This window comes from Macrobrachium nipponense, chromosome 18 (assembly GCF_015104395.2).
Source record: "Macrobrachium nipponense isolate FS-2020 chromosome 18, ASM1510439v2, whole genome shotgun sequence".
NCBI classification, from domain to species: Eukaryota; Metazoa; Arthropoda; class Malacostraca; order Decapoda; family Palaemonidae; genus Macrobrachium; species Macrobrachium nipponense.
In genome coordinates this window covers 35,428,967-35,456,077 of record NC_087211.1, presented here as the reverse complement: position 1 = coordinate 35,456,077, position 27,111 = coordinate 35,428,967, and the positions used below count along the sequence as shown (strand labels likewise).

General features: G+C 44.6%; 1 protein-coding gene across 1 annotated transcript in view; it reads right to left on the bottom strand.

Moving 5' to 3' along the window:
- The window catches only part of LOC135196548 (zinc finger protein 830-like), a 141,079-nt gene that overhangs the window by 5,006 nt on the left and 108,962 nt on the right, over positions 1-27,111 (bottom strand). The window contains exon 5 of the mRNA XM_064223396.1: positions 26,141-26,250. Within this exon, the coding sequence (XP_064079466.1) occupies positions 26,141-26,250 (110 nt within the window). The remainder of the gene's footprint in view (positions 1-26,140; positions 26,251-27,111) is intronic.

Sequence of the window (27,111 nt, the reverse complement as noted above, 5' to 3'; positions counted from 1 at the left end):
CTCTCTAAGGAAGATAAGGAAATCAGCAATTTTGGTCACAGAGGTATCGGAAGAGGACAGCTTCTTCGACCTACACCATCTACTGAAGACTTCCCACTTCGATTGATAGACCCGCAAAGTAGAGGACCTGCGGGCTCTGGCAATTGCGCTTGCAGCTTTTCGCGAAAAGCCTCTCGCTCTGACAAGTCTTTCGATAGTCGAAAGGCAGTCCGGGAGAGAGCGTGGATGTTTCTGTGATATCTCTCGGAGTGGGGTTGTTTGAGCAGATCTGTCCTCATGGGAAGAGATCTGGGGAAGTCCACCGTCCATTCCAGTACCTCTGTGAACCAGTCTCGAGCGGGCCAATATGGGGCGATGAGTGTCAGTTTCGTCGCCTCCGAGGAACGGAACTTTCTTAACACTTCCCCCAGAATCTTGAACGGGGGAAAAGCGTAGGCATCTATGCCCGACCAGTTCATGAGAAAGGCATCTATTGCTATTACTCTTGGATCTTCTACAATGGAGCAAAAGTTTTCTATCCTTCTGGAGAGGAACGTGGCAAACAGGTCTATCTGAGGCTTCCCCCAGAGAGACCAGAGCTTTCGGCAGACTTCGGAGTGTAGGGTCCACTCTGTTGGAAGGACCTGGTTCTTCCTGCTGAGTCTGTCTGCTCTGACATTTTTGGTCCCTTGTACAAACCTCGTCAACAGTACAATGCCTCGTTCCTCTGCCCATATCAAGAGGTCTCTCGCTATCTTGTATAGTGTGAGCGAATGAGTTCCCCCGTTTTCGGATGTAAGCCAGAGCCGTGGTATTGTCCGAATTTACCTGGACTACCACGCCTCTGACCTCCGACTCGAAGTTCTTCAAGGCTAGATGAACTGCCATAAGTTCTTTTACATTTATATGCCAGGACACCTGTTCTCCTGTCCAGGTTCCTGACACTTCCTTCTTTCCTAGAGTTGCTCCCCATCCCGTTTCCGAGGCGTCGGAAAAACAACACTAGGAGAGGGTTTCGAATCGCAAGGGATATACCTTCGTTCTCTTGAAGCAGGGTTAACCACCACCTCAGTGTAATTTTATTTCTTGTAGAATGGGAAACTGATCCGAAAAATCCCCTTTCTTTCTGTCCCACATTCTTTGCAGGTAAAATTGCAGAGGTCTCAGATTGAGCCTCCCTAGGGAAACGAAAACTGCTCCAACGACGAAAGGGCCCAGAAGACTTAACCATTCCCTCGCTGAGCTTCGTTCCTTTAAGAAAAGGTTGATACTTTCTCCAAGCTTCGAGCAATTCTGTCTTGCGAATGGGAAATGCTCGAAAAACCCGAGAATCCATCTGAATCCCCGAGATAGACAATGTCTTGGCTGGGGAGGGATCATCTGAGACTTCTCGAGGTTCACGAGCAGTCCGAGTGAGCGAACGAGATTCAAAGTCGTTTCTAAGTCCTCCAAACATTGTTGTTTTGATATACCTTCGTTCTTCTGAAGCGGGGTTAACCACCACCTCAGGTGTAATTTTATTTCTTGTAGAATGGGAAACTGATCCGAAAAATCCCCTTTCTTCTGTCCCACATTCTTTGCAGGTAAATTGCAGAGGTCTCAGATTGAGCCTCCTAGGGAAACGAACTGCTCCAACGACGAAAGGGTGCCCCAGAAGACTTAACCATTCCCTCGCTGAGCTTCGTTCTTTCCTTAAGAAGGTTGATACTTTCTCCCAAGCCTCGAGCAATTCTGTCTGCGATGGAAATGCTCGAAAACCCCGAGAATCCATCTGAATCCCCAAGATAGACAATGTCTTGGCTGGGGATCATCTGAGACTTCTTGAGGTTCACGAGCAGTCCGAGTGAGCAAACGAGATTCAAAGTCGTTTCTAAGTCCTCCAAACATTGTTGTTTTGATTTGGCCCCTTTTATTAGCCAGTAGTCCCAGATAGAGGGATATGTTCACCCCCTCCAGATGAAGCCACCGTGCTACGTTCCTCATCAGGTTGGTGAACACTTGAGGAGCCGTAGACAGGCCGAAGCACATGGCCCTGAATTGAAAGACCCTCCCTGCATCATGAATCGTAGATATTTCCTCGATGACAGATGCAGAGGGACGTGAAAATATGCGTCTTGTAGATCCAAGGAGGCCATCCAATCTCCTGGACGCAGAGCCGCCAGCACCGAGTTGGATGTTTCCATAGAGAACTTCTGTTTCTCTACGAGTCGGTTAGTGCGCTCACATCCAAGACAGGTCTCCACCCTCCCGAGGCTTTCGGTACTAGGAACAGTCGATTGTAAAAGCCCTGAGTGTGTGGATCCTGTACTAATTCTATGGCCTCCTTGTCCAATTTGTTCTACTAGTTGCAGAAGGGTCTTCCTCTTGACAGGGTCCGCGTACTTCGCCGACAGTTCCCTCGGAGTAGACGTCAAGGGAGGTCTGTCCCTGAAGGGGATGAGATATCCTCTCCTCACTATCGACGCCCATATCTTCTGCAAAGTTCAGTAGTCTGGCACCTACTGGTGTTTGGAGGACTTGAGGTTCATTTGCTTTTCTTGGTAGGTCTAAAGACAGAGGCCCTACCTCTTCTTTCTGCTCCTCTCTTCTTAAAGGAGGATCTCGAAGATGAACTCCCTCGAAAGGGCGGCTTCGGGATCCGTGTCTCCCCCTTCGTGGCAGGAACAGCTGTCCTCGCCCTTTTGGTTGATTGAACCAGAAGATCCTGTGTCGCCTTCTCGGTTAGTAAGTGAGTGAGAAATATCTCTCACTAAACTGAGAAGGGAAAAGCTGGTTAGACAGAGGAGCGTACAGAAGGGACGACTCTGTGCCGGAGAGACAGCTTTCGTAAGAAAAGAACTGAATACAGTTCTTTTCTTAAGTATTCCCGCCCCGAAAAGGGAGGCCACTTCTCCCGATCCGTCTTGTACTGCCTTGTCCATACAAGTCAAAATACATTAATTTGGACATCGGGCTCAATTGCTCTTTGTCTTGTGTCCTCTTGGCCATCACCCCAAGGGACCAGTCCAGAAAGTTTTAAAACTTCAAGACATGAACAATCCCTTGAGGAGATGGTCCATTTCAGACATTCCCCAAGTTGTCTTGGCTGAAGAAAGAGAGTGTCTCCTCGACGCGTCCACCAGCGTTGAAAAATCTGCCTCCGCAGTTGCTGGGAGGGCGAGTCCCATTGCTTCGCCTGTCTCATACCAGATACCCCTCCTCCCAGAAAGTCTGGAGGGAGGGCAGGTAAAGACAGTCTTTCCCACCTCCTTCTTGGAGTTAAGTCAATTTCCAAAAGACTGAAAAGCCTTCTTCATGGAAATTGTCTTAACTTCAGGAAGGACGGACGACTTTGAGGTTTTCGAACTCGTAAAAAGCGACCGAGGAGACGAGAGCGGCAGGACTCAAAGAATCTCCAAATTCTTGGAGCAAAAGCGCAGCTAACGCTTTATAATCCGATAGTCCAGCCCCTTACTGGTCTTCGGTGTCAGAGACATCTTCCAATGCCAGTTCCCCCGGAGAATCAATATTAGCCGAGGGAGAACGTCTTTTCTCGCAAGGTGAAGGGCTCTTCGCAGAATCAGCTCCCTCCCGACAAGGGCGACGGCCGCCTGTGCGGCACCTTGAGTCCCTGTCCGGCGAATGCCGATCCTGAGAAAAAACCCGATCATCATCTAAGTCCTCCTGACAAGAAAGACGGCTGCCTGTGCGACGTATCGCATTCTTCTCAGGAGACAGCTGTGCTTGCGGAAGATTTCCACCCAAAACGGACATATCGTGAACAGGACGACGGCCGCCTGTGCGGCACCTTTCGTCTCTGTCCAGAGAAATCCGCTCCTGCTCCAAATCATAAAGAGACACTTCCTGGTTGATTTCTCCGTATGAATCTTTTGAGGAAAATCTTGGCGCTTGGTGCTTAACCTTTGCCAAAAGTCTAGTTTGTCCAATGCGCTCGGACGTATCTGTCCGTCTTGGACCGTGTCGTCTGTCCGAGCTGTCCACATATGGAACTTGGCACTTGGCTGGTGTCAATGCAGTACGACACTTCTGCCTGTCCGACTTGTCCGCTTCTGGCGTCTGGCGCCCGGACGGAGTTGCCTGCGCACGACGTTTCATCCAATCCAGGCTGTCCGCCTTGTCAAGGTTGTCCGCAATCGGCACGAGTTGTTTGGACATAGTTGTCCGCATAGGACATATCCGCCTGTCCGGGCTGTCCGAGTCTGGCGAATGGTGTCTGGTTGGTGCCGTCCGCGTAGGACACTTTTTCCTGTCCGAGTCTTCCAATTCTGGCGCCGAGCGCCTGGGTGGTTCTGTCCGACTCGGACACTCTTCGTCATTGTCCGTATGTGGCGTCCCAAGCCTATGAGTTTTCATCCTTCTCTCTTTATTCCTTTCTGTACTCGTACGAGGAGAAGAGGAGATAAGTCTGGAGTCCGGAACGCCCGTCGGACGCGATCTCTTAACAGGAAGAAAATCGTCCTTTCTCCTCGGAAGGTCTTTTTTCAATACTCCTACTAAAGAGGAAATTTGTTCCTGCATTTTACGTAGCATGTCCGTCGCAGTTTCTTCCTTTTCTTTGCAATGAATAGGAGAATGCGCTCTGGAAGGCGTAGGAGATCGAGATATTGTCCTCTTGGCTCATTTCCTCTCGTAGGGAGAATCGTCCAGGAAACGTTCCGGGCTCGAGTCCAACGTCGGAGCTTTCCAACTCCTCTTGATCGGACGCGACAGTTCGTCAGAAGTCCATCCACTTCTTCGAGGAGACGAATCGGATGATGAAAAGCACTCTTTTAGGATGCCTTTCCAATGGCGATCCTTGGCAGTCTGGGACGCTACAGATTCTGCCGAGGGACGCCTGAACCGGTGGGGATTCTCCGTAACCTCCGTACGACTGTCGACATTCCTTCTCCTCTGGGCCTGGGAGCTTGGAAGAGGTCTAGGTCTGGGAGCGAGACAGAGCCGATCAGACGCACCCTCCACTACACTGGGGACACTTATGTCACTTTCCACATTCTTACCTTTAAGAGCTTGCATTTCAAGCTCCATCCTTTTTAATGCTGACTTCAAATTTGCAATCTCCGCAGCAGACTTGCAACATCTGCTACGGAGAGGTTGAACTGCATTTGAGGAAGCAATTAATTGAGGGTTAGTTATACTAACTGGCTCGTTAGAGCGAGATCTACTCATGCTTCTAGAGACAGCCTTTCTAACCCTATCTCTCTCTAGTTTCCTTAAGTAGGAATCTAGTTTTTTCCATCCTTCCTCATCCATATTCACACATTCATCACACGTGTTATTTCTAGTGCATTCATATCCCCTACACTTCTTGCATACCTTGTGAGGATCTAACGACACTTTCGGTAGCCTCACCAAACAACCCTCATTCATACATCTTCTAAATTCGCAGCTAGAATCAGACATTTTTGAGCAAAATCCAAAGCCAAAATCCAAAAAACGTTCCACAAAAGCGTATGCCAAACCACAGATCCAAATATGTCACCAAAAAGACAGTCCAGAAGATCAACGGCGATGAAAAACGAAATTCAAGTCAGGAGGTAACAACAACGATGTTATGGCTACCCGCGACAGAGAAAATCTGTCTTAGAAAATGGGATGGTTCCTATTCCTGCCACCCAGCGGCAGTGGCGGTAGATCACCTGACCTACCTGTACCATGTGCCGCGAAATTCGAATTTCTGTCGGGGACGACGGAGTCTATAGCTAAGTATATATCTGCCAGTGAAGTTGAATGTATAAAACTAAAATTTACGAAACACATTAACAAAACTGTAACACTTAACTTTACAAAAAACTAAAATTAAATTTTTTTTTTCTTTATTTGATTTTTAATTTTTTTTTTACTTTTACGTAGTTTGTTTATCACTTAGTTCTTCCTTTTTGCTTTCAACTTTCTGTTTTTCATCACTTGGTTCTTCCTTTTTGCTTTCAACTCTGTTTTTTATCACTTGGTTCTTCCTTTTCGCTTACTCCTGCTAATGCTAAAGGCCTCTTTAAAAAAATAACGATCCAAGGAAGATTGCTTCTGCCTACTTTTCACAATGTTCCTGAAATGACTCAGGCAAACGTCATCGAACTGCGCAAGCAAACGACCTGTGTGAGCCTTTTCGGGGTGTCTTTTTTCTATAAACGATTGCACTTTATGAAAAGCGGCAATCTCCCACAAGGCCAGCGCGTAGTGTTCATTGACGGCTGCCCGTCTTGATAATTATCTACTAATTGTTGCACCTCATGACTCTGTTGGCCCTGGTGTCCATCAAAACCCTGTTCAACCAAATGCTCTCTGCGCAACTGATTTGGGTACTGAATGTTTGGCTGCTGACCTTCAACATAAACTGAAGTGCCTTGATTATACTTGTATGCATGTTGTAAATGATTGGTCAACACCCTCTGTTCAGCAGAGAGTGGAGATTCTACCAACCTTGCAAAGTTTCCAGTTATCCCATGAGAGAGACCTTGATCACTTATCCCATGTGAGAGATCTTGGTCACTTATCCAACGAGAGAGATCTTGGTCAATCATATCATATAGTATGTCGTCACTCAAGAGGTGCTCTTCTTTTTCCATTTTCTGTGAAAAGAAATGAGAAATTTTTTTTTTAAATACACATGACAAACACCATCACAATGTCAACTCTGACTAGTAGATTCAGAAACAGTTGACGATCCCGAAACGAATACCGCGTGCGTACAATAACGATGCTGGTACCGAGTGGCCGAGGCACGCCACAACGTACATAGATGCATGATGGGAGGGATGCTGGCCAATACGAGAGAAGGATCTCATGGCCGCGACTAGCATCAGGAACCAATGGGAGAGCAGGAGGATGGTGGCGAGTCTACTAAGTTGGCGACGCGCAAGTTTCAAAATTGTTATCGGTGGTTCGGGCGAATCTTGGACTTTACAGAAACCTTTCATATCTTGAAAACTTTTCGTATGTAGAGCCGTTAAATTTTTCGTATCTCGAGTTTTTCGCAAGTTGAGCCTTTCGTATCTCGAGGTACCACTTTATTCTACATGAAATTGCGCACATTTTCATATATAAAACTCTATGTAACGGCTAATATAAAACGGTGCTAAAATTACGACAAAGTGACGAAATAATTTATGAGATGTGTCGCTGATGCTTTTTAGTGCGAGAAGAAAGAAATTCGCGCATGCGTGCCTGGGTAACGTTTGTGAACTCCCAGCATCCCTCAAGGTGCATGATTCAAAATTTTTCGCCAGGTAGGCCTATACCTATTTTTCCGCAAATATTTAAAAAAAACACTTTTTAGAGTCGAAGTATTTTACGTCAATTAAGCACACGACAGACAATTTTCGGCAACGTAAAATACATCCAATAGGCGCTTAAGGGTTAATAAACATAGAGTCTTCATGTTATTAACATGAAGATTCTATGTCCCAGTACATATACACGTTTGAATGTTGTGCTTTTCTCAATCATCATTACTAAAATCATACGTATAATACTGTTTACAGGCAGTCCTTCGGTTATCGGCAGCCTCAGTTACCTGCGATCCAGTTTTATGGGGCTAATCTAGCGCTGAATGCACAATAATAGAGTACTGGAGTCGATACATAACTAACAGAAGTGCCATTAATAACTGGTTATTGGCGCCAAAATCCAGTTATCAGCGCCAATAAGCCCATAAACAGCCAATTTTCTGTTATCTACAATTTTTGCTTATCATCAAGCCATCAGAACGGAACCCCTGCCAATAACTGTGGACTGCCTGAAATATAAATATTATGATGGTGCATTCTTTGGAAGGTAAAAATAAAAATAATTTACTATAAAGTTGGCTGTTTTGGCATTAAATGATGCTAGTATTCTATAAAAGAAAAAATAATAAACAACTTGTTGAAATACACATGTCATCTTGTTGTCATTTAAATGATATTGTTATTGTACAATAAAGTTTCATACATACTTACCTGGCAGATATATACTTAGCTATAGACTCCGTCGTCCCCGACAGAAATTCAAATTTCGCGGCACACACTACAGGTAGGTCAGGTGATTCCGCCGCCTGCCGCTGGGTGACAGGAATAGGAACTATTACCGTTTCTCTTCCACCTGTCTCCTGAGGGGAGGTTGGGTGGGCCATACAATCGTATATATCTGCCAGGTAAGTATGTATGAAACTTTATTGTACAATAACAATATCATTTTCATACATTCAACTTCCCTGTCAGATACAGTGGACCCCCCCTATTCGCGTTCTCTGGATTCGCGGACTCACACATTCGCGGATTTCTCTTGGGAACGTTTCCCTGCATTATTCGCGGTATTTTTCTATGAGAAATATCCACAATTCCTGTTTTTGTTATCAATTTCATCATAAAAATGCACTTTTTGTGATAAAACTATTAAAAAAAAAAAACCAAGTATGAAATTTTTAGGGGGTGGTTTTTTTCTTAAGTTTTAACTAACAAAATAGGCTGTTTTTAGCATTTTTATAGGGGTTCCAAACATTCGCGGATTCTAACTATTCACGGGGGGGTCTGGTACGCATCCCCCGCGAATACGGGGGGACCACTGTATATACTTAGCTGATTGGCACCTTTGGCGGAGGGCAAGAGACAGCTAATTACTGACCTAATAGGTAAACAACATATGTTGTAGGTAATACAAGTTAATCAACAATACCCTAGTTCCTACCTGTTTAGGCGGAAGATTTCATAGCTTGTCTTAGAAGTCTGCTTCGCCTCAAAAGCTTCAGCGAGGGTGTGCCCTATGGCTGAGAACTCTTGAAAGGACTGTCAATGGGGTCTTATCCACTTACTCAACAGAACCTAATGGCAATTGTCACTGGAGTCTTATTCACTTACATGACAATATACCTATGCCTCTTGGCATATAAAGGAGTAAATACTGATCCCGATCACCCGATCCTAACCGTGGATTAGTAGATATTGATTGAAAGGGCGTTATCCCCAAACACCTTTCAAACAACCTAAAAAACTCAACACCAAATAATTTTAAAATCGCAATATATCAAAATATAAGGACAAAATTAATATTAAGGATCAGTCTTCTCTCCTTTCCCCAGCACTGTATCCGCTGATACATAAGGTCCTAGAGAGAAGCATTTCTCATATGTCACTCTCACATCTTTCAAGTAATGTGAGGCGAACACTGAGTTACATCTCCAATACGTGGCCGCTAAGATGTTCTTCATTGACATGTTCTTGTTGAACAACAATGATGTAGCGACTGCACGTACTTAGTGTGCTTTTACCCTTAAGGTCTTATATGCCTCTATCACAGCTCATGTGGGCTTCAGTTATAATGTTCCTAACAAAAAATGCTAAGGCATTTTTTGACATAGCTCTTTTAGGGTCTTTAACCGCACACCATAAGCTTTGATTGCAACCCTGCAACTGCTTCTTCTTCTGCAGGTAAAACTTCAAAGTTCTCACAGGGCATAAAGTTCTTTCCATTTCATTCCCAACTAATGAGAAAGACCTTTTTACCCTCGAAAGTCCTAGGCCAAGGTCTCGAGGGGTTTTCATTTTTAGCTAAAAATAAAGGCTTAAAGGACAATACAGCCGAATCCTTCTTAAAACCCACTCTCGAGTCAAGCGCTTGCAGCTCACTCACTCTTTTCGCAGTGGCGAGAGCTATTAAGAAAATACATTTTCTAGTTAAGTCCCGGAAAGTAGCTTTATCGGGAGGTTCGAATCTTTTCGACATAAGATATTTGAGAACCACATCCAGATTCCAACTAGGGGTGAGAGAAGTTCTTAATTTTGTAGTTTCAAAATTTCTAATTAATCATGCAGATCTTTGTCATTCTCTATGTTCAGGCCCCTATTCCTGAACACAGCTGATAACATGCTCCTATAACCTTTAATGGTTGACACTGCCAGATGAGATTCTTCTCGTAAAAACAAAAGAAAATCAGCGATTTCGGTCACAGAGGTATCGGAGGAGGACAGCTTCTTCGCCTTACACCATCTACGGAAAACTTCCCACTTCGATTGGTATATCTGCATGGTTGAGGACCTTCTTGCTCCAGCAATTGCTTTTGCCGCTTTGCGAGAAAAGCCTCTCGCTCTAACCAATCTTTCGATAGTTGAAAAGGCAGTCAGAGCGAGAGCGTGGATATTCTTGTGATACCTCTCGAATGGGGTTGTTTGAGCAGATCTGTCCTTTCGGGAAGAGATCTGGGGAAGTCCCACTATCCACTCCACCTGTACCTCTGTGAACCATTCTCTTGCAGGCCAATAAGGAGCGATCATGTCATCCTCATTCCCTCCGAGGACACGAACTTTCTCGTTACTTCCCCCAGCATCTTGAATGGGGGAAACACATGGCGTCTATGTCCTTCCAATCCATGAGCATGGCATCTATGGATAGGGCTCTGGGATCGTCCCCCAACGAACAAAGTTTCTCCATCCTTCTGGATAGGAAATGTTGCAAACAGGTCCCCACTTAGGCTTCCTCCCCAAAGGAGACCCTAGTTGCTGGGCAGACTTGTGAATGAAGGGTCCACTCTTTGGAAGGACCTGGTTTTTTCCTGCTCAGTCTGTCTGCTCTTATGTTCTTTCCTCCTTGCACGAACCTCGTCAGGAGTCGAATCCCTCTTTCTTCTGTCCATATCAACAGATCCCTTGCTAGTTGGTAAAGGGAGAAAGAGTGTGTCCCCCCTTGTTTTTTTATATAAGCCAGAGCCGTGATGTTTGTCCGAGTTGACTTGGACCACCACGGCTCTGACTTCGTTCTCGAAAAAAACTGCAGTGCCAAGTGCACTGCTAGAGTTCTTTTGCATTTATGTGCCAGGCCTTTTGCTGTTCTTCTGTCCAACTGCCTGACACTTCCTTCGTCCCTAGTGTTGCTCCCCACCCCGTGTCCCGAAGCGTCTGAGAACAACACTAGGTGAAGGGTTCTGAAGGGACAGGACACTCCTTCTTTTCTTCTCAGTGGTTCTAACCAACCATCGTAAGTGGTTTTTTTTTTTATACTCTCTCCTATGGGAAAAGGTATCCAATAGATCTCCCTTTCTTCTGTTCCAACTCCTTCTTAGATGGAACTGCAAGGGTCTCATATTCAGCCTCCTAGAGAGATGAACTGCTCCAGCGAGGAAAGGGTGCCCAGAAGACTGAGCCATTCCCTCGCTGAGCCTCGTTCCTTCTCTAGAAGACCGAGATTTTTTCCAACACCCTTTCGAGATTCTTTCCTGGGATGGATACACTCGAAAACCCCGAGAATCCATCCGAACCTCCCCAGATAGACGATAGTCTGACTGGGATTGTGTGAGACTTCTTGAGGTTTACGAGCAATCCAAGAGATCTGGTCAACTGAGAGCTATCTCCAAGTCCTCCAAGCACTTTTGTTTTGTCTGCGCTCTTATAAGCCAGTCGTCTAAGTAAAGAGATATCCTCATCCCCTTCAGATGTAGCCATCTTGCTACGTTCCTCATCAACGCTGTAAACACCTGAGGAGGCCGTCGAGAGGCCGAAACACAAAGCCCTGAACTGATAAATCCTTCCCTGCACCAGAATCGAAGATATTTCTTCGACGAATGATGCAGGGGGACGTGAAAGTACGCATCTTGCAGGTCGAGGGAGACCATCCAATCTCCTGGACGGAGAGCAGAGAGAACCGAGTTGGATGTCTCCATGGAGAACTTTGTCTTCTCCACGAAGCGATTCAATGCACTCACGTCCAGGACCGGCCTCCACCCTCCCGAGGCTTTCGGCACCAAAAATAGGCGATTGTAAAAACCTCGGGAGTGCGGATCCTGTACTACCTCGATGGCCTCCTTCTCCACCATTTGCTGCATCAACCCAAGAAGGAACTCTCTCTTTACAGGGTCTTTGTATCTTGCTGACAGCTCCCTCGGTGTCGTCGTCAATGGAGGTCTGTTCTTGAAGGGGATAAGGTATCCTTTCCTTATAACTTGCAGGGTCCAAGAATCTGCTTTCATTGAAGCCCATGCTTCCGAGAATCCCAGAAGTCTGGCCCCTACTGGTGATTGGAGGACTGGAATCTCATTAGTGCAGTTCTTCTTTGGAACTCTGATGGAAGATCCTCCTCTTTTCTCTCCTCCTCCTCTTCTTGGGGCTCGGCTAAAAGTTCTACCTCGAAAGGGCTGTTGGGCAGGTCCTGGCTCCCTCTTCGAGACAGAAGCAGCTGGTCTAGGCTTCTTAGCAGAGTGTACCAGCAAATCCTGTGTTGCCTTCTCAGTTAAGCGTATGGGAAACTTGTCCTTTACCAACTGAGAAGGAAACAGCTGTTTAGACAGAGGGGCGTATAAAAGAGAAGCCCTCTGTACTGGAGAGACTGCTTTGGTAAGAAATGAACCAAAGACAGACCTCTTCTTTAATACTCCTGTCCCGAACAAGGATGCCACTTCAGCCGATCCGTCCTGCACTGCCTTATCCATACATGCCAAAACACTATGCAAGGACTTCTGGTTCCAAAAACTGAGGTCTTGCGTTCTTCTTGGCCAAAGCCCCAAGGGACCAATCTAGGAAGTTAAAAACTTCCAAGACATGGAACTATTCCCTTGAGGAGATGGTCCATTTCAGACATTGTCCAGCTTGTTTTGGCCGATGGAAGTGCATGTCTCCTTGCCGAATCCACCAAGGTCGAGAAGTCCGCTTCAGCAGATGAGGGAAGAGAAGGTCCCGTAGATTCTCCTGTGCTATACCAAATCCCTTTCTTTCCTGATAGCCTGGAAGGGGGACAGGTAAACACAGTCTTTCCCCGCCCTCCTCCTTGGTTGTTTTTAAGCCAATTTCCGACCGACTGCAAAGCCCTCTTCATTGATATGGTCGGTTGCATCTTCAAGAAAGAGGAAGACTTCGCAGCCTTCGTACTCGAAAATAAAGACCGAGGAGAAGGAGGGGCAGCAGGACTCAGAGACTCTCCAAATTCTTTTAACAAGAGGGCTGTTAATGTCTTATAATCTGTAAGACCTGCCCCCTTGTTTTCTTCAGAGTCCGAAACATCCTCCAATTCCGGTTGAGTTTTATTCGGAGAAGAGGTGTGCGACCGGAGGACTCCTCTCTCGGGAAATGTAAAGGGCTTGTAGCAACACCGACTGCAACCTGACAAGGGCTACGGCCACCTGTTGCGGCACCTTATTAAGTCCCTGCCAGAGAAGGCCGATGTTGTTCTTTTACCCTAAGGCCTTCCTGACAGGGACGACGGTCGCCTGTGCGACACCTTTCGTCCTTACAGGAAAGTCCTTAAATGTTGTTCCCTTTTTTCATGATCAATTCCTTCCCGACAAGGAAGGTGGGATGCCTAAAATTTCAAGGACATCTGTTCAGTGTCCCAAGAAGGACTCGGACAAAAGATGAGTGATTCTGGACTTGTTCCGTCTCAACTCATACATTCACTGTGACAAGTTCCGCATGCTGACCATCTCGCAGGTAATGGACCTTACTTCCCCGTGGGGCCGTCACCACCTCTATAGATCTTACAGACGCTTATTATCATGTTCCAATAGCAAGGAAATTCTCTCCGTACCTAGGTTTCAAGCTAGGAAAACAGGCTTATTCATTCAGAGTCATGCCGTTCGGGCTCAACATTGCGCCCAGGATATTCACCAAACTGGGAGAGATGATAGTTCAAGAACTAAGGACGCGAGGGGTAATGTTAGTAGCCTATCTAGACGACTGGCTCATTTAGGCAGCCAACGTCGACGAATGCCACAAATCAACAGCCAAGGTGATGAAATTCTTGGAATTTCTGGGATTCCAGATAAACAGAGAGAAATCTCAGCTCGTCCCAGCTTCTCGCTTCCAATGGCTGGGAATCCAATGGGACCTAAACAAACACGAGCTATCTCTCCCACCCAAGAAGGTCAAAGAGATAGCAAAGGCTACAAAACAGTTCCTCAAGAACAAGAAGGCTTCTCAGCGTACCCAAGAAAGAATCCTAGGTTCGCTGCAGTTTGCGTCGGTGACGGACGTCCTATTGAAAGCCAGATCGAAGGATATCAATCGAGTCTGGAGAACGAGAGCCAACATCAAACTCAGAAACAAGGTCTCGGTAATTCCACCTATTTTGACAAAAAGGCTTCGTCCATGGACAGAACGCCAGAACCTAGCCAAGTCAGTACCTCTACAGTTCCCTCCGCCGTCTCTAACCATCCACATGGACGCATCTCCAAGTGGATGGGGAGGGTATTCACAACACAAAGTACAAGTAATGTGGTCGGAAACATTCTGCCAGTTTCATATCAATATTCTGGAAGTAATGGCAGTTTTTCTTGACCCTAAAACACTGGCTCCGGCCAGGAACATTCATACAAGACTAGTCTCACAGTCTAGTAGTAGTCCACTGTATAAACAGAGGAGGCTCCAGGTCAAGCAAACTGAATCACGTATTGATTGCAATATTCTCGTTGCGGCGAAGAATCATTGGCACCTGTCAGCAATTCACCTTGGCAGGAGTAAGGAATGCTATCGCAGACGTACTTGGCCGAGGACAACTCCGCCAGAATCGGAGTGGTCCTGGACAGGAAGTCATTCCGATGGGATTTGCAGTCAAATCCCAGACCTTCAAGTAGACCTTTTCGCCACGGAAGCCAACCACAAACTACCATGTTACGTGACTCCCAACCTAGACCCTCTAGCTTACGCCACGGATGCGATGTCCATAGATTGGAACAATTGGCGGAAGATTTACCTATTTCCACCAGTGAATCTTCTGATGAAGTGCTGCACAAGCTGAGATCTTTCACATGGACAAGTGGCTATTAGTAAGCAGCCCGCGCACCTCTGGCCCAAAGAGCACCTGGTTTCCGCTTCTTCTAGAACTGAATCTCCGGCCCAAATGGATCCCCCGTCCAGAACTGACTCGGGTAGTACAAACTCAGACTGTGTCAGCTTCCTCAAGAGTTCTGAGTGCCCTAACTTTATGGATTTCATGAAGTTTGCGGCTCAAAGGGACACTAGTATTGATCCATTAAACATCCTATTCATAGAATCGGATAAAAGAGATTCAACGCTCAAGCAATATGATTCAGCAGTAAAGAAATTGGCCAAATTTCTAAAGGATTCAGCTGCTCATGAGATGACTACAAATCTGGCAATCTCGTTCTTTAGATCTCTATTTGAGAAAGGTCTAGTCGCCAGTACCATTACTACAATCAAATCAGCCTTAAGGAAGACTTTCCAGATAGGTTTAAATATCAACCTGTCAGATGCATACTTTTTTTATTCTAAGAGCATGTGCCCATCTGAGACCAACAGAACGCCCTCAGATGGTCTCTTGGTTTTTTAATGATGTACTTAAATTAGCCTCAAACACTAATAATGAGTCATGCTCATAATTTAACCTCTTCTTAGGAAAACCTTATTTTTAATGGCCCTAGCCTTAGGTGCCAGAATATCTGAACTCTCGGCTCTCTCTAGAAACCCAGGCCATGTTGAATTCCTCCTGTCAGGTGAAGTACTGCTATCCCCCGATCGGCAGTTTCTGGCTAAGAACGAGGACCCACAAAACAGATGGACCCCATGGAAAATTATTCCTCTCACACAGGATACATCATTGTGTCCTGTCAGTACCCTTAAATCCTTTCTAGCCAGGACTTCCCAAAAATCTTCAGGCCCCCTGTTTATTAGAAAGGTGGTACGATTTCTCTGAAAGGTATTAGACAGTAAATAGTGTACTTTATTAACCCTCTTACGCCGAAGCCCTAAAAATCAAAACCTCTCCCGTATGCCGGGCCAGGTTTGGAGCGAGTGCGGAAGCGGAAAAAATAATTTTTTTGTTAAAAAAAATCACAGCGCGCTTAGTTTTTAAGATTAAGAGTTCATTTTTGGCTCCTTTTTTTGTCATTGCCTAAAGTTTAGTATGCAACTATCAGAAATGAAAAATAATATCATTATCATATGTAAATAATGCGATATATGTAGCGAAAAAAAATTCATACATAATTTTATTCAAATCACGCTGTGCAAAAAACGGTCAAAGCTAACGAGTTACTTTTTTTTCGTTGTATTGTACACTAAATTGCAATAATTTTGATATATAATACATTGTAAAACAATAAAAGCAACACCATAAAAACTATTATCACAAAATGATGTATGAATTCGTAACGCGTGGACGTAAAAAATGTTTTTTTTTCAAAAATTCACCGTAAATCTAAATATTGTTCTAGAGACTTCCAATTTGTTTCAAAATGAAGAAAAATGATTGAATATTATGATACTGTAAGAGTTTTAGATTATAATTGCATATTTCGACCATTTCAGAAGAGTTAAAGTTGACCGAATGTCAAAATGTTTATATATATTTTTTTATATGCACTATTTCGAGATGGGAAAAGCTCACCAATTCAATTATTTTTTATTTTTTATTGTATTTTTCATGAATTTTGAGCACATTTTGATATGAAACTCTATAAAATGGCTAATGTGAAAAGGAGCAAATATTAGGATAATGCCATGTACTCATTTCGGAGACTTTGCGGCCGCGAATCGGCGCGCGGAGGGAAGTAAATATATTTTTCAAAAATTCACCATAAATCACAATATTGTTCTAAAGACTTCAAATTTGTTTCAAAATGAAGATAAATGGCTGAATATTACAGGCCGTAGAGTTTTAGCTTCCAAATTGCGTTTTTTAACTATTTCGGTAGAGTCAAATTTGACCGAACGTGGTTTTTTTTTTTTTTCTATTTATCGTGATTTATTATGCAAATATTTCGAAAAAAGAAAGAAAACTACAACCTTCAATTATTTTTAGTTGTATTCTACATGAAATTGCGCACATTTTCATATATAAAACTTTATGTAACAGCTAATTTTAAATGGTGCAAACATTTCGACAATCGCACAAAAATATTCCGATTTTTTCGGAAGAGTTACCGAGCGGACGTAAGGAAAATGTTTTTTTTTTTTATAAATTCATCCATAAATCGAAATATTGTGCTAGAGACTTCCAAGTTGTTGCAAAATGAAGGTAAAATGATTGAATATTACTAGAATATAAGAGTTTTAGCTTACAATTCCGTTTTTCGACCATTTCGGTAGAGTCAAAGTTGACCGAAAGTTGAAATTTTTGCACTTAACGTTATTTATATGAAAATATTTCAAACTGATAAAAAGCTACAACCATGGGTTGTTTTTAGTTGTATTGTGCATGAAATTGCGCACATTTCCATATATAAAACTTTATGTAACGGCAAATTTAAAATGGTGCAAACATTAGGACAATCGCACAAAAAATGATATTGTTAAGATACAATAAAGTTTTGTACATACTTACCTGGCAGATATATACTTAGCTATAGACTCGGTCGTCCCGACAGAATTTCAAAAACTCGCGGCACACGCGACAAGGTAGGTCAGGTGATCCACCGTTTCCCGCCGCTGGGTGGCGGGGTCTGGAACCATTCCCGTTTTTCTAAGCCATAATTTCTCTTCCACCTGTCTCCTGAGGGGAGGATGGGTGGGCCATTAATCGTATATATCTGCCAGGTAAGTAATGTACAAAACTTTATTGTATCTTAACAATATCATTTTTTGTACATGAAAACTTACCCAGCAGATATATACTTAGCTGATTGGCACCCTTGGTGGCAGGCAAGAGACAGCTAACAACAAAATAATACTTAAACTAAATACATTTAAAAACAGGGAAAAACAACATATGTTCGTTGGCTAAAAAAATAATCCATGGTTCCTACCTGATTGGGCTGAAGACTTCATGACTAACTGTCGATGAGTCTGCCTGCCTCAAGAGTTTCAGCGAGGAATGAACCTATGGCTGAATAACTCTTTGGATCGTGTCAATGGGGGCTAGCCCGCTTACGCGACAGAGCCTATTCTGGATCGTACCAATGGGGGCTGACCCACTTACATGGTAGAGCCTTGACCTTTTGTCATATCAATGGAGACTCGCCCTCTTACATGACAGAGTTAAGGTTACTAAAAATAATCACAAGGAGCACTGAAGCCAATCCCGATCACCTGACCATGTTAGTACTGTTATAATCTATGAATTGCAAGAGGGTTCCCTATTCCCTCTGACAATTAACCAATAAAAACAACCACCAACAAAAGATAATTTAAACACTAAAGAAAAAATTACGAAGGATTAGCCTCAGCCCCTTCTCCCAGTACTGAATTCGCCGAAATATACGCTCCCAGAGCAAAGCACTTTTCGTGACGAAATTTTTACGTCTCTTAGGTTAATTCGAGGCAAACACAGAATTGACATCTCCAAAACGTAGACTCTATAAGTGCCTGCAGAGACCATGTTTTTGTGAAATGCCATTGACGTAGCTAGGCTCTCACTTCATGCGCTCTTACTCTGAGAACCTTGAGGTGCTCTTCATCGCACTTAAGGTGAGCTTCCCTTATTACATCCTTTATGAAAAGATGTAAGGGCATTCTAGAATCGATCTTTTCGGATCTCTTACAGAGCACCAAAGACTTTCTTCTGTACCTCCAGCAACTTTTTCTTCTCCAGGTAGAACTTGAGTGCCCTGACTGGACACAAAGTCCTCTCTAGTTCTCTTCCTGTTAATAAGAAGATAGTCCTCTTATCTCAAAGCTTCTTGGCCAAGGCTTTGAGGGATTTTCATTCTTTGCTAGAAAAAATGGTTTAAAAAAGGCAGCAAATCGCTGAATCCTTCTTAAAACCCACTTTACCTTCCAAAGCTTGCAACTCGCTAATTCTCTTAGCTGTTGCTAACGCAAAGATAATAGGACTTTCTAGTTAAGTCTCTAAAAGAAGCTGCGTGAGACGGTACGAATTTTTCCGACATTAGGAACTTGAGGACCACATCCAAGTTCCAGCTAGGTTTCTTGATTATATGGTCTTTCGTGGTTTCGAAAGACCTTATAAGGTCATGGAGATCTTTATTATTGGTCAGATCTATTCCTCTATGTCGAAAGACTGAGGCCAGCATATCTTCTGTAACCTTTCACTGTTGATACTGCCAGGTTACAGTCTTTCTCAAATATAGAAGAAAATCTGCAATTTCAGTTACCTAGAGGTACTGGAAGAGGATATTTTCTTCTTCCCCTTACACCATCTTCTAAACAACTCCCACTTCAACTGATATACTTAGAGGTGGAGACTCTTCTGGCTCTTGCAATAGCCTTCGCCACTTCTCGTGAAAAGCCCCTTGCTCTGACAAGTCCTTCGACAGTATGAAGGCGGTCAGACTTAGAGCGGGGAGGTTTTTGTGAAACCTGTCAAAGTGGGGTTGTTTGAGAAGATCGTTCCTCAGTGGAAGCGATCTTGGAAAATCTACTAACTACTCCAGCACCTCTGTGAACCAACGAGAGCTGCCAGAAGGGAGCGATGAGGTCATTCTTGTCTTTCCGAGCAAGCAAACTTCCTCAATACTTCCCCTACTATCTGAAAGGAGGGAAGGCGTATGTGTCCAAGCCCGTCCAATCTAGCAGAAAGCTGTCTACTGCTACTGCTTGTGGATCGGAGATCGGGGAGCAATAGTTCTCTAATCTGTGATTCCTGTTGGTCGCGACAGGTCTATATTGGGCCTTCCCCACAGATGCCATAGTTGCTGGCAAATCTGAGGATTGAGAGTCCATTCCGTGGTAGGACTTGTTCTTTTCTGCTCAAACAGATCTGCCCGGACATTTCTCTCTCCCTGCACAAACCTTGTGAGAATAGAGATCTTCCTTCCTGAGCCCAAATCAGCAGCTCCTTTGCTGATTCGTACAGGGGAAAAGAAAATGGATGCGTCCCCCCTTGTTTCTTTATATAAGCGAGGGCTGTTGTGTTGTCCGAGTGAATTTGAATCCCAGACCTGAGACCTGTTCCTCGAAATGAACTAAAGCTAGATGAATGGCTGTTAGTTCTTTTTTGTTTATGTGCCAGGACACTTGTTCTCCTTCCCAAGTGCCTGACACTTCTACTGAACCTAGGGTTCGCCTCCCCACCCCGAATCTGAGGCGTCTGCAAGTAACGCTAGGCGAGGGTTCTGTAAGTGAAGGGAGATTCCCTTGCTTAGTTTCTGCGATCTAACCACCAGCGGATATTCTCCTTGATCCCTTTCGAGATTGGAAAGGTTTCTCCCCAAGATTGTTGGACTTCCATTCCCATCTCTCCTCTCCTTCAGATAAAATTGAAGGGTCGTAGGTTAGTCTTCCTAAGGAAAACGAACTGTTCCATCGAGGAGAGGGTCCCCAGTAAGCTCATCCATTCCCTCGCGGACAATGTTCTTTCCTTAAGAAGACTGCCACCTTTCAAAGCAGCGTTCTCTCCTTTTCCTGCGAAGGATACGCTAGAAAATCCGAGAATCCATCTGAATCCCAGATAGACAATACTTTGCTGGGGATCAGCATGGATTTCTCGCGATTGACTAAAGTCCTAGGGACTTTGTCAAATTTAGAGTAAATAAAGGTCCTCCAGACATTTTTTTTCTCCGATTGGGCTCTTATTAGCCAATCGTCCAGATATAAAGAGATCCTGATCCCCTTCCAGATGTAGCCAATAAGCTACTTCTTCATGATGTCCCGTGAAGACTTGAGGGGCAGTCGAAAGTCCGAAACACACTGCTCGGAACTGGAATACTTTCCCTTGGAACATGAATCTCAGATATTTCCTTGCTGCCGGATGAATTGGCACATGGAAATACGCATCCTGAAGGTCCAGGACACTCCAGTCCCCTGGACGAAGAGCAGACAGAACAGAGGAAAACGTCTCCATCGAAAATTTCTTCTTCAAGACAAAGAATTCAGGGCACTGACGTCTAGAACCGTCTCCATCCCCCCACCGATGCTTTCGGTACAGGAATGAGCCGATTGTAAATCCTGGAGACTGGGAGATCTTGAACCAGTTCTACTGCTTCCTTGGAAATCATCTGTTCCACTGCTTGCAAAATAGCAAGCTTTCGGACCGGATCCGAGTATCTTGCAGTCAACTCCCTTGGAAGTTGTCGTCAAGAGATTTTTTGGTTTTCCCTGAAGGGGATCAAGTATCCTTTTTCAGGATCGAGAGGGACCAAGAGTCCGCTCCCTTCTGCGCCCAGACTTTTGCAAAGTGGAGTAGTCTGGCGCCTACTTTTGTCTGGAGGACTCCCTGCTCATCTAGACTTCCCGAAGGACCTTCTAGATGGTCTACTCCTTCTATCTGGTCTGCGACCTCTAAGAGGGGTCCTAGAAGAGGAGGCACCTCGAAAGGGGCTGTACAAAAGAGGGTCTCTCTTTTTTCTCATAGGCACGGCCGTCCCTCTTAAACGTTCTTGGCTGAGTGAGTGAGGAGATCCTGAGTTGCCTTCTCCGTAAGAGATTTAGCAACCTCTTTAACAGTCTCCTGTGGAAACAGATGAGGGGACAAAGGTGCAAAAAGAAGAGATGTTCTTTGTAAGGGTGATATGGCTCTTGCTAGAAAGAGCTAAAGACCGATCATCTTCTTTAAGACTCCCGTTCCGAGAGAGGCAACTTCTACGGAACCGTCCATAACTGCTCTGTCCCAAGTCCAAGCCAGGACGCTTGGAAAGGTTTCCTCCATGCGAGACAAAGTCAGTGTCCTGAGCTCTCTTAGCTAAAGCTCCCAAAAACCCAGTCCATGAAGTTGAAAAACTTCCAGGGTCTTAAAGAGGCCCTTTAGAAGGTGGTCCAGCTCACACATTGCCCCATGTTGCTTTAGCAGAAAGCAAAGACTTCCTCCTGGAAGAGTCCACTAAAGAAGCAAAATCCGCGTCTGCGGATGAAGGGAGGCCTAACCCCATAGGTTCCTTGGTCTCGTACCACCTTCCTGGTTTACCTGTTAACTTGGAAGGAGGGCAGGAAAAAACTGTTTTGCCCGCTTCCCTTCTAGAAGTCACCACTCTGAAAAAGTCTTTAAGGCCTTTTTCATACAAAGAGCAGGGCGCATCTTGACGAAGGAAGACGACTTGTGAGCTTTTGTGCTCGACATCAAAGAATCCTGGTGAAGGAGGTCAGCAGATGAAGGGAGTCTCCGAACTCCTTGAGCAGCAAAGAGAGAGCCTCTTGTAGTCAGAAACTGCTACATCTACGGGCTCCTCCTCTTCCGATACTTGTTCCAACGGATCCACTGAAGGAGACCGTTTGGGAGTGATCGGGCTCTTCCCGGGAGAAGAACTCCTTTCCCGAGAAGGGGAGCGCTGAACGTTCGAACTTCTATAAGAAGAATGAGGCTCCTGTCGGTCCGAAACACTCTTGCGCCTACTAGACTCTTGTTGTCCCTAGGCCCTTGCGGTTGCTCCAGACTCGCGGCGCTTGATAGGCTCCTGACGCCCTGATTCAGGCGCTTAAATGGATCCCTGCGCCCTGATTCCTGACGCTTAACAGGCTCCTGGCGCCCTAACTCCTGACGCCTAACGTACTCCTGGCGTCCTGACTCCTGGCGCCCTGACTCCTGGCGCCCGACTCATGACGTCCTGACTCCTGCGCCCTGACTCCCGACGTCCTGATTCATGGCGTCCTGATTCCTGCCTTCTAGCAGACTCCTGACGTCCTGAATCCTGCGTTTGAGAGGTTCTTGACGCCCTTTCTTGCGTCTCGCTGCCTCTTTGGCGCCTACCTGGCTCCTGGTCCTGTAGACCCAGAGGATCCTGATACCTAAATCAGTTTTAGTTTATCTTCAGGTTCCTTGAACCTAAACCGATCGAGACTTCTGCTCGATTCACGCGTCTCAAAGGAGAGAGGCTACGTTCTGTCCTGTCTACCAGGATTCAAAGCCTTACCCGTCATAGGGCGCTTTGGAGAAGAAAGCCTATAGGGTGCGAAAGGACTCTCCTCTCTGGAGAACAACTCCTGTCGGACAAATCTCTCGACGAAGGCGATAAACGCCCTGGAGATTGTGAGGGTTCTCTCCTATAAGAATAGGGCGCTTAGCGGAACTCTTAACAGGGCGCGAAACATCTTTCCTCCTTGTCGAGTCCTTAGCGAAGGAGCCTACTAAGAAGCTAACTGCTCTTGCAGATTTATCAGAAACTTCTTCGTAGGATCCTGAAGAGAGGGCTCCTCTTGTCTCGTCTTCTTAGGCAACGAGGGCCAATTCTCGGGAAAACGCTCTGGGCTGGAATCAGCCGCGTCTCCTTTAGGCGCCTTCCAGGCTCTCTTCAAAGGGCGCGAAAGAGAGGCCGAACTCCATCCTCGTTTAGGAGAGGAAGAGTCTGAGGCCGAAAAACACTTCCCTTAGGACGCCTTTTCTGCGGCAATCCGAGGCAGCCTGGGACTTTACAACAGGATCTGCCGAAGGGACGCCTGACCAGTTTGGGGATGTTCTGCATCCTCCCTGCGGCTTTCGACATTCCTCCTCCCCTGGTCCTGGGAGTTTGGAAGCGGTCTAGGCCTAGGAGCAATGAGGAACCGTCAGACTGCACTGCACTGGGGACACTCAAGTCACTATCCACCACTCTTACCTTCATTTAGAGCTCGTAACTGAGCTTGAAGTTTCTTGATGGAAGCTTTTACATTTTGCCCTCTCTGAAGAAGAATCTTTGGATTCAGAACAGGAGAAGCAGCTGAGGCTAAGGGAAAATCGTTAGTAGGAGAGTTAACAACTTCTTGTTCTAGAGAACAAGATCTACTAGATGACCTAGCTGAAGCCTTCCTTACTCTATCTTTCTCAAGCTTCCTAACATATGAAGATAAACTCCTTCCATTCAGCTCTGTTAGGTTCTTGCACTCAATACAGGTGTTATTAAAAGAACACTCATTCTCTCTGCATTTAGCGCAAACACTATGAGGATCTACTGCCGATTTCGGCAGCCTAACCTTGCAACCTTCCCTACTACAAACTCTAACATAGGTGAAGCCTTAGCGTCAGACATCGTGAAAGAGTAGTCAAAACCAAAGTCGAAAAAACAGTCCACAATAAGCGTATGCCAGCCAGAGAAAAAACAGAATATGTCACCAAAAACCAATCCAAATTCTCGGCAAACAGAGTTGAAATCCAAGATGGAGGAACGAACAATAGGTGTTGTCCGTTCAACCGACAGAGAAAATTATGGCTTAGAAAACGGGAATGGTTCCAGACCCCGCCACCCAGCGGCGGGAACGGTGGATCACCTGACCTACCTGTCGCGTGTGCCGCGAGTTTTGAAATTCTGTCGGGACGACCGAGTCTATAGCTAAGTATATATCTGCTGGGTAAGTTTTCATGTACAAAAAATTTATCGGAAGAGTTACCGCGCGAACGTAAGGAAAAAGTTTTTTCATAAATTCACCATAAATCGAATATTGTGCTAGATTCGTCCAATTTGTTGCAAAATGAAGGCAAATGATTGATATTCTATAATGTAAGAGTTTTAGCTTACAATTGCGTTTCTCGACCGTTTCGGTAGAAGTCAAAGTTGACCGAAGGTTGTTTAAATTTTTTTTTTGCATTTATCGTTATATAGAAAATATTTCAAAACTGATAAAAGCTACAATCATGAGTATTTTTTTGTTGTATTTTACATGAAATTGCACATATTTTCATATATAATACTTCAATGTAAAGGATAATATAAAATGGTGCAAAAATTATGTCAAAGTGACGAATAATTTCCGATGTGTCACCTGGATACTTTTTAGTGCGATAAGAAAGAAATTCGTGCTTGCGCGCCTGCGTAGCGATTGTAAACAAAACAATGCCTTGATCCGTGAACTCCAGCATCCCCCAAGCGCATGATTCAAAAGTTTTTGCTGGTAGGCCCTATAAGTTTTTTCCGCAAATTTTTAAAACACTTTTTTGAGTCGACGTAATGATACGTCCATTTCGGCATACGGAGACATTTTGACTCGACGTTTGTACGTTCCATTCGGCATAAGAGGGTTAAACAGGCCAATCCGGATTCAGTCCCACATGTCCACGACATCCGAGCAGTGGCTACCTCTATTAACTATTTTCAAAATATGAATTTTGAGGACCTGAAGAGATACACGGGTTGGAAATCTCCAGCAGTATTTAAACACCACTACCTAAAAAACTTAAGAGGCCCTTAATTCTCAACAGTGGCTGCACGGAGCATAGTCTCCCCTAAATAAGCGAGTTTTACCACTCCTTTCCTTAGCCCTTTTGTTAATTCTTTCCCTAATATTCACTCCTTCCTACCTGACTTGCTTGTATTCCCCACCAACCTCTCTCTTCCGGGCCGGGCTGGGCCTTGACCATTCCGCCACCGGAACATGTAGTATATAGTATTGAGACCTCGGTTTCGAGACCGTATTGGTTTTACGGAACAGTCTGTACATACCTGTCTAGGTTGCTCAGATACCATAAATGTACATTGTCATATTATGCTTTCCCTTTTTTACTAGTTCTAAGTCATAGTTTTAAGTCTTAGTTTAAGTAGTATATAAGTAATTTCTTGCCTTGTTATAGAGCATTAAATTTATTCTTTAAATGAACCTTAGATTTCATTACCCCCATTTTATACACTTGTTTGTTATCTGTTTAGCTTGGATGGAATTCTCTGATACTTTTTCACCGGCAGACACAGGTCGAACCCAGAAAGGGATTTTTGACGAAGGAAAAATCTATTTCTGGGGAGGACCTGTGTCGCCCGGTGAACCCAGCCCCCTTCTTTCTTCTTCTTCTTTTTCTGCTTTCCCCACCCTCAGCCAGTCCAAGCTTGGTGGTCTATTCCAGGAATGAAGGAGGCGCGTGGGTATTAGTAGTAGTAGCGAGAGGAAGGTAAAGTGGGTGATGTTTTGTAACGGCTCCTGCCGTGGGGAGGGATTTTGGAGAGGAATCTTCTAATTGGCAGAGGACCTGTGAGTAGTGGCTTCCACTCGCCCCTATACTTTATACTCACGCCCCTTGGGGTGGGGCTCGCTCTGAGGGTAGTAACCTCAGCATGCCATGCTAGCTTTTTTCTCTAGTATATTAGGATCTATTTATACTTGGAAAGTGAGCTAAAGGGACTTTTCACCGGCAACACAGGTCCTCCCCCAGAAGTAGATTTTTCCTTCGTCAAAATCCCTTTTTTTCCAATATTTTTGCATAAACAGCTTGTCAAAGATATTGGTCTATAACTGGATGGATTACTTGAATCTTTCCCAGGTTTATTTTGTGGGATAGCATGTTTCCACTTATCTGGAGAGAGACATTTCATCCAGATGGTGTTACAGAAGAATTTTAGTAAATATGATTTTGGCACTGGGGGCTAGTCTTTGTATCATTTTGTGTGTCATCAGTAAATTTACAGATCAATCTAAAGCCAAGACCCCTAACAGGGAGTCATACACAACAAAATACATACCATTAGTTACTGGTTGCTCTACCCCAGGTTCTGATTTAATGGCTACATCAGGAACAGGTTTATTTTGTTTCTTCGTCACTACTTCCTTCAGATGAAGAGTAATCCGTAACCTTCAGTATTCCTGAAAGGAAGTAGATTACAGTGGTGTGAAATCATGACATTAAACAAAAGACAAGCTGGGCTAATGCTGATATATCATTTACTACTATCATAATCATCTGTGAAGAAAATATAAATTCTTATAAATAAGCTATCTTTAAACAGTTTAGATTCATCCAAAATAATAAGTAACATACAAAGTAATAAAAAGAAACAGTTAAAACTGGACATTCAAATCCCAACAGGCTAAGGACGCTACACTGTTAACTGCAGGATGAAGATAGGTTTACCAAGATATCTATAAATAGAAAATATTTCTGGCCAACAGGCATTTCTGGGCTCAGCTCGTGATCGCTTGCAAGCTAAATATCCTTTGAATCTAATTATTTCTAGGGTGTAACTGTACTACACATACCAGGGAAATCATATAAAGGTGAAAAAATAAAAGAAAAAGAAAAGGTCAGTATAACTGACGCTCGCCCTCACGCCTCTATGGAGGTGTTGTCGGTATGAACACTAGGCGAGTGAGACCACTACCACGAGCCAAATGCCAATAGAAATCTCCCACTACAAAACCCTCCAAGAGGGGAGCCGTCCCACAGAGTGAGCAGCTCGTACTACTACTACTCCATCCCATGCTGCCGACTGCTGCGCCTCTGGTGGCCATCCTTTTCAGTTAGCGCACACGAGTCACACGTGTTATTTTTCTCTCTGTGTTTTTTGTGCCCTTTCTTCGGATTTTCCATAATGGAGCGTGCAGCTATCGCAGCAGCTAAGTTAAGTACTCAGTATTTACGGTTAGTTTGGTTTTTTCCGTCCCTGAGACAGTATTTGCCGTTTTTTAGGTATAAATAACGTTCGGTCGGGGTCGG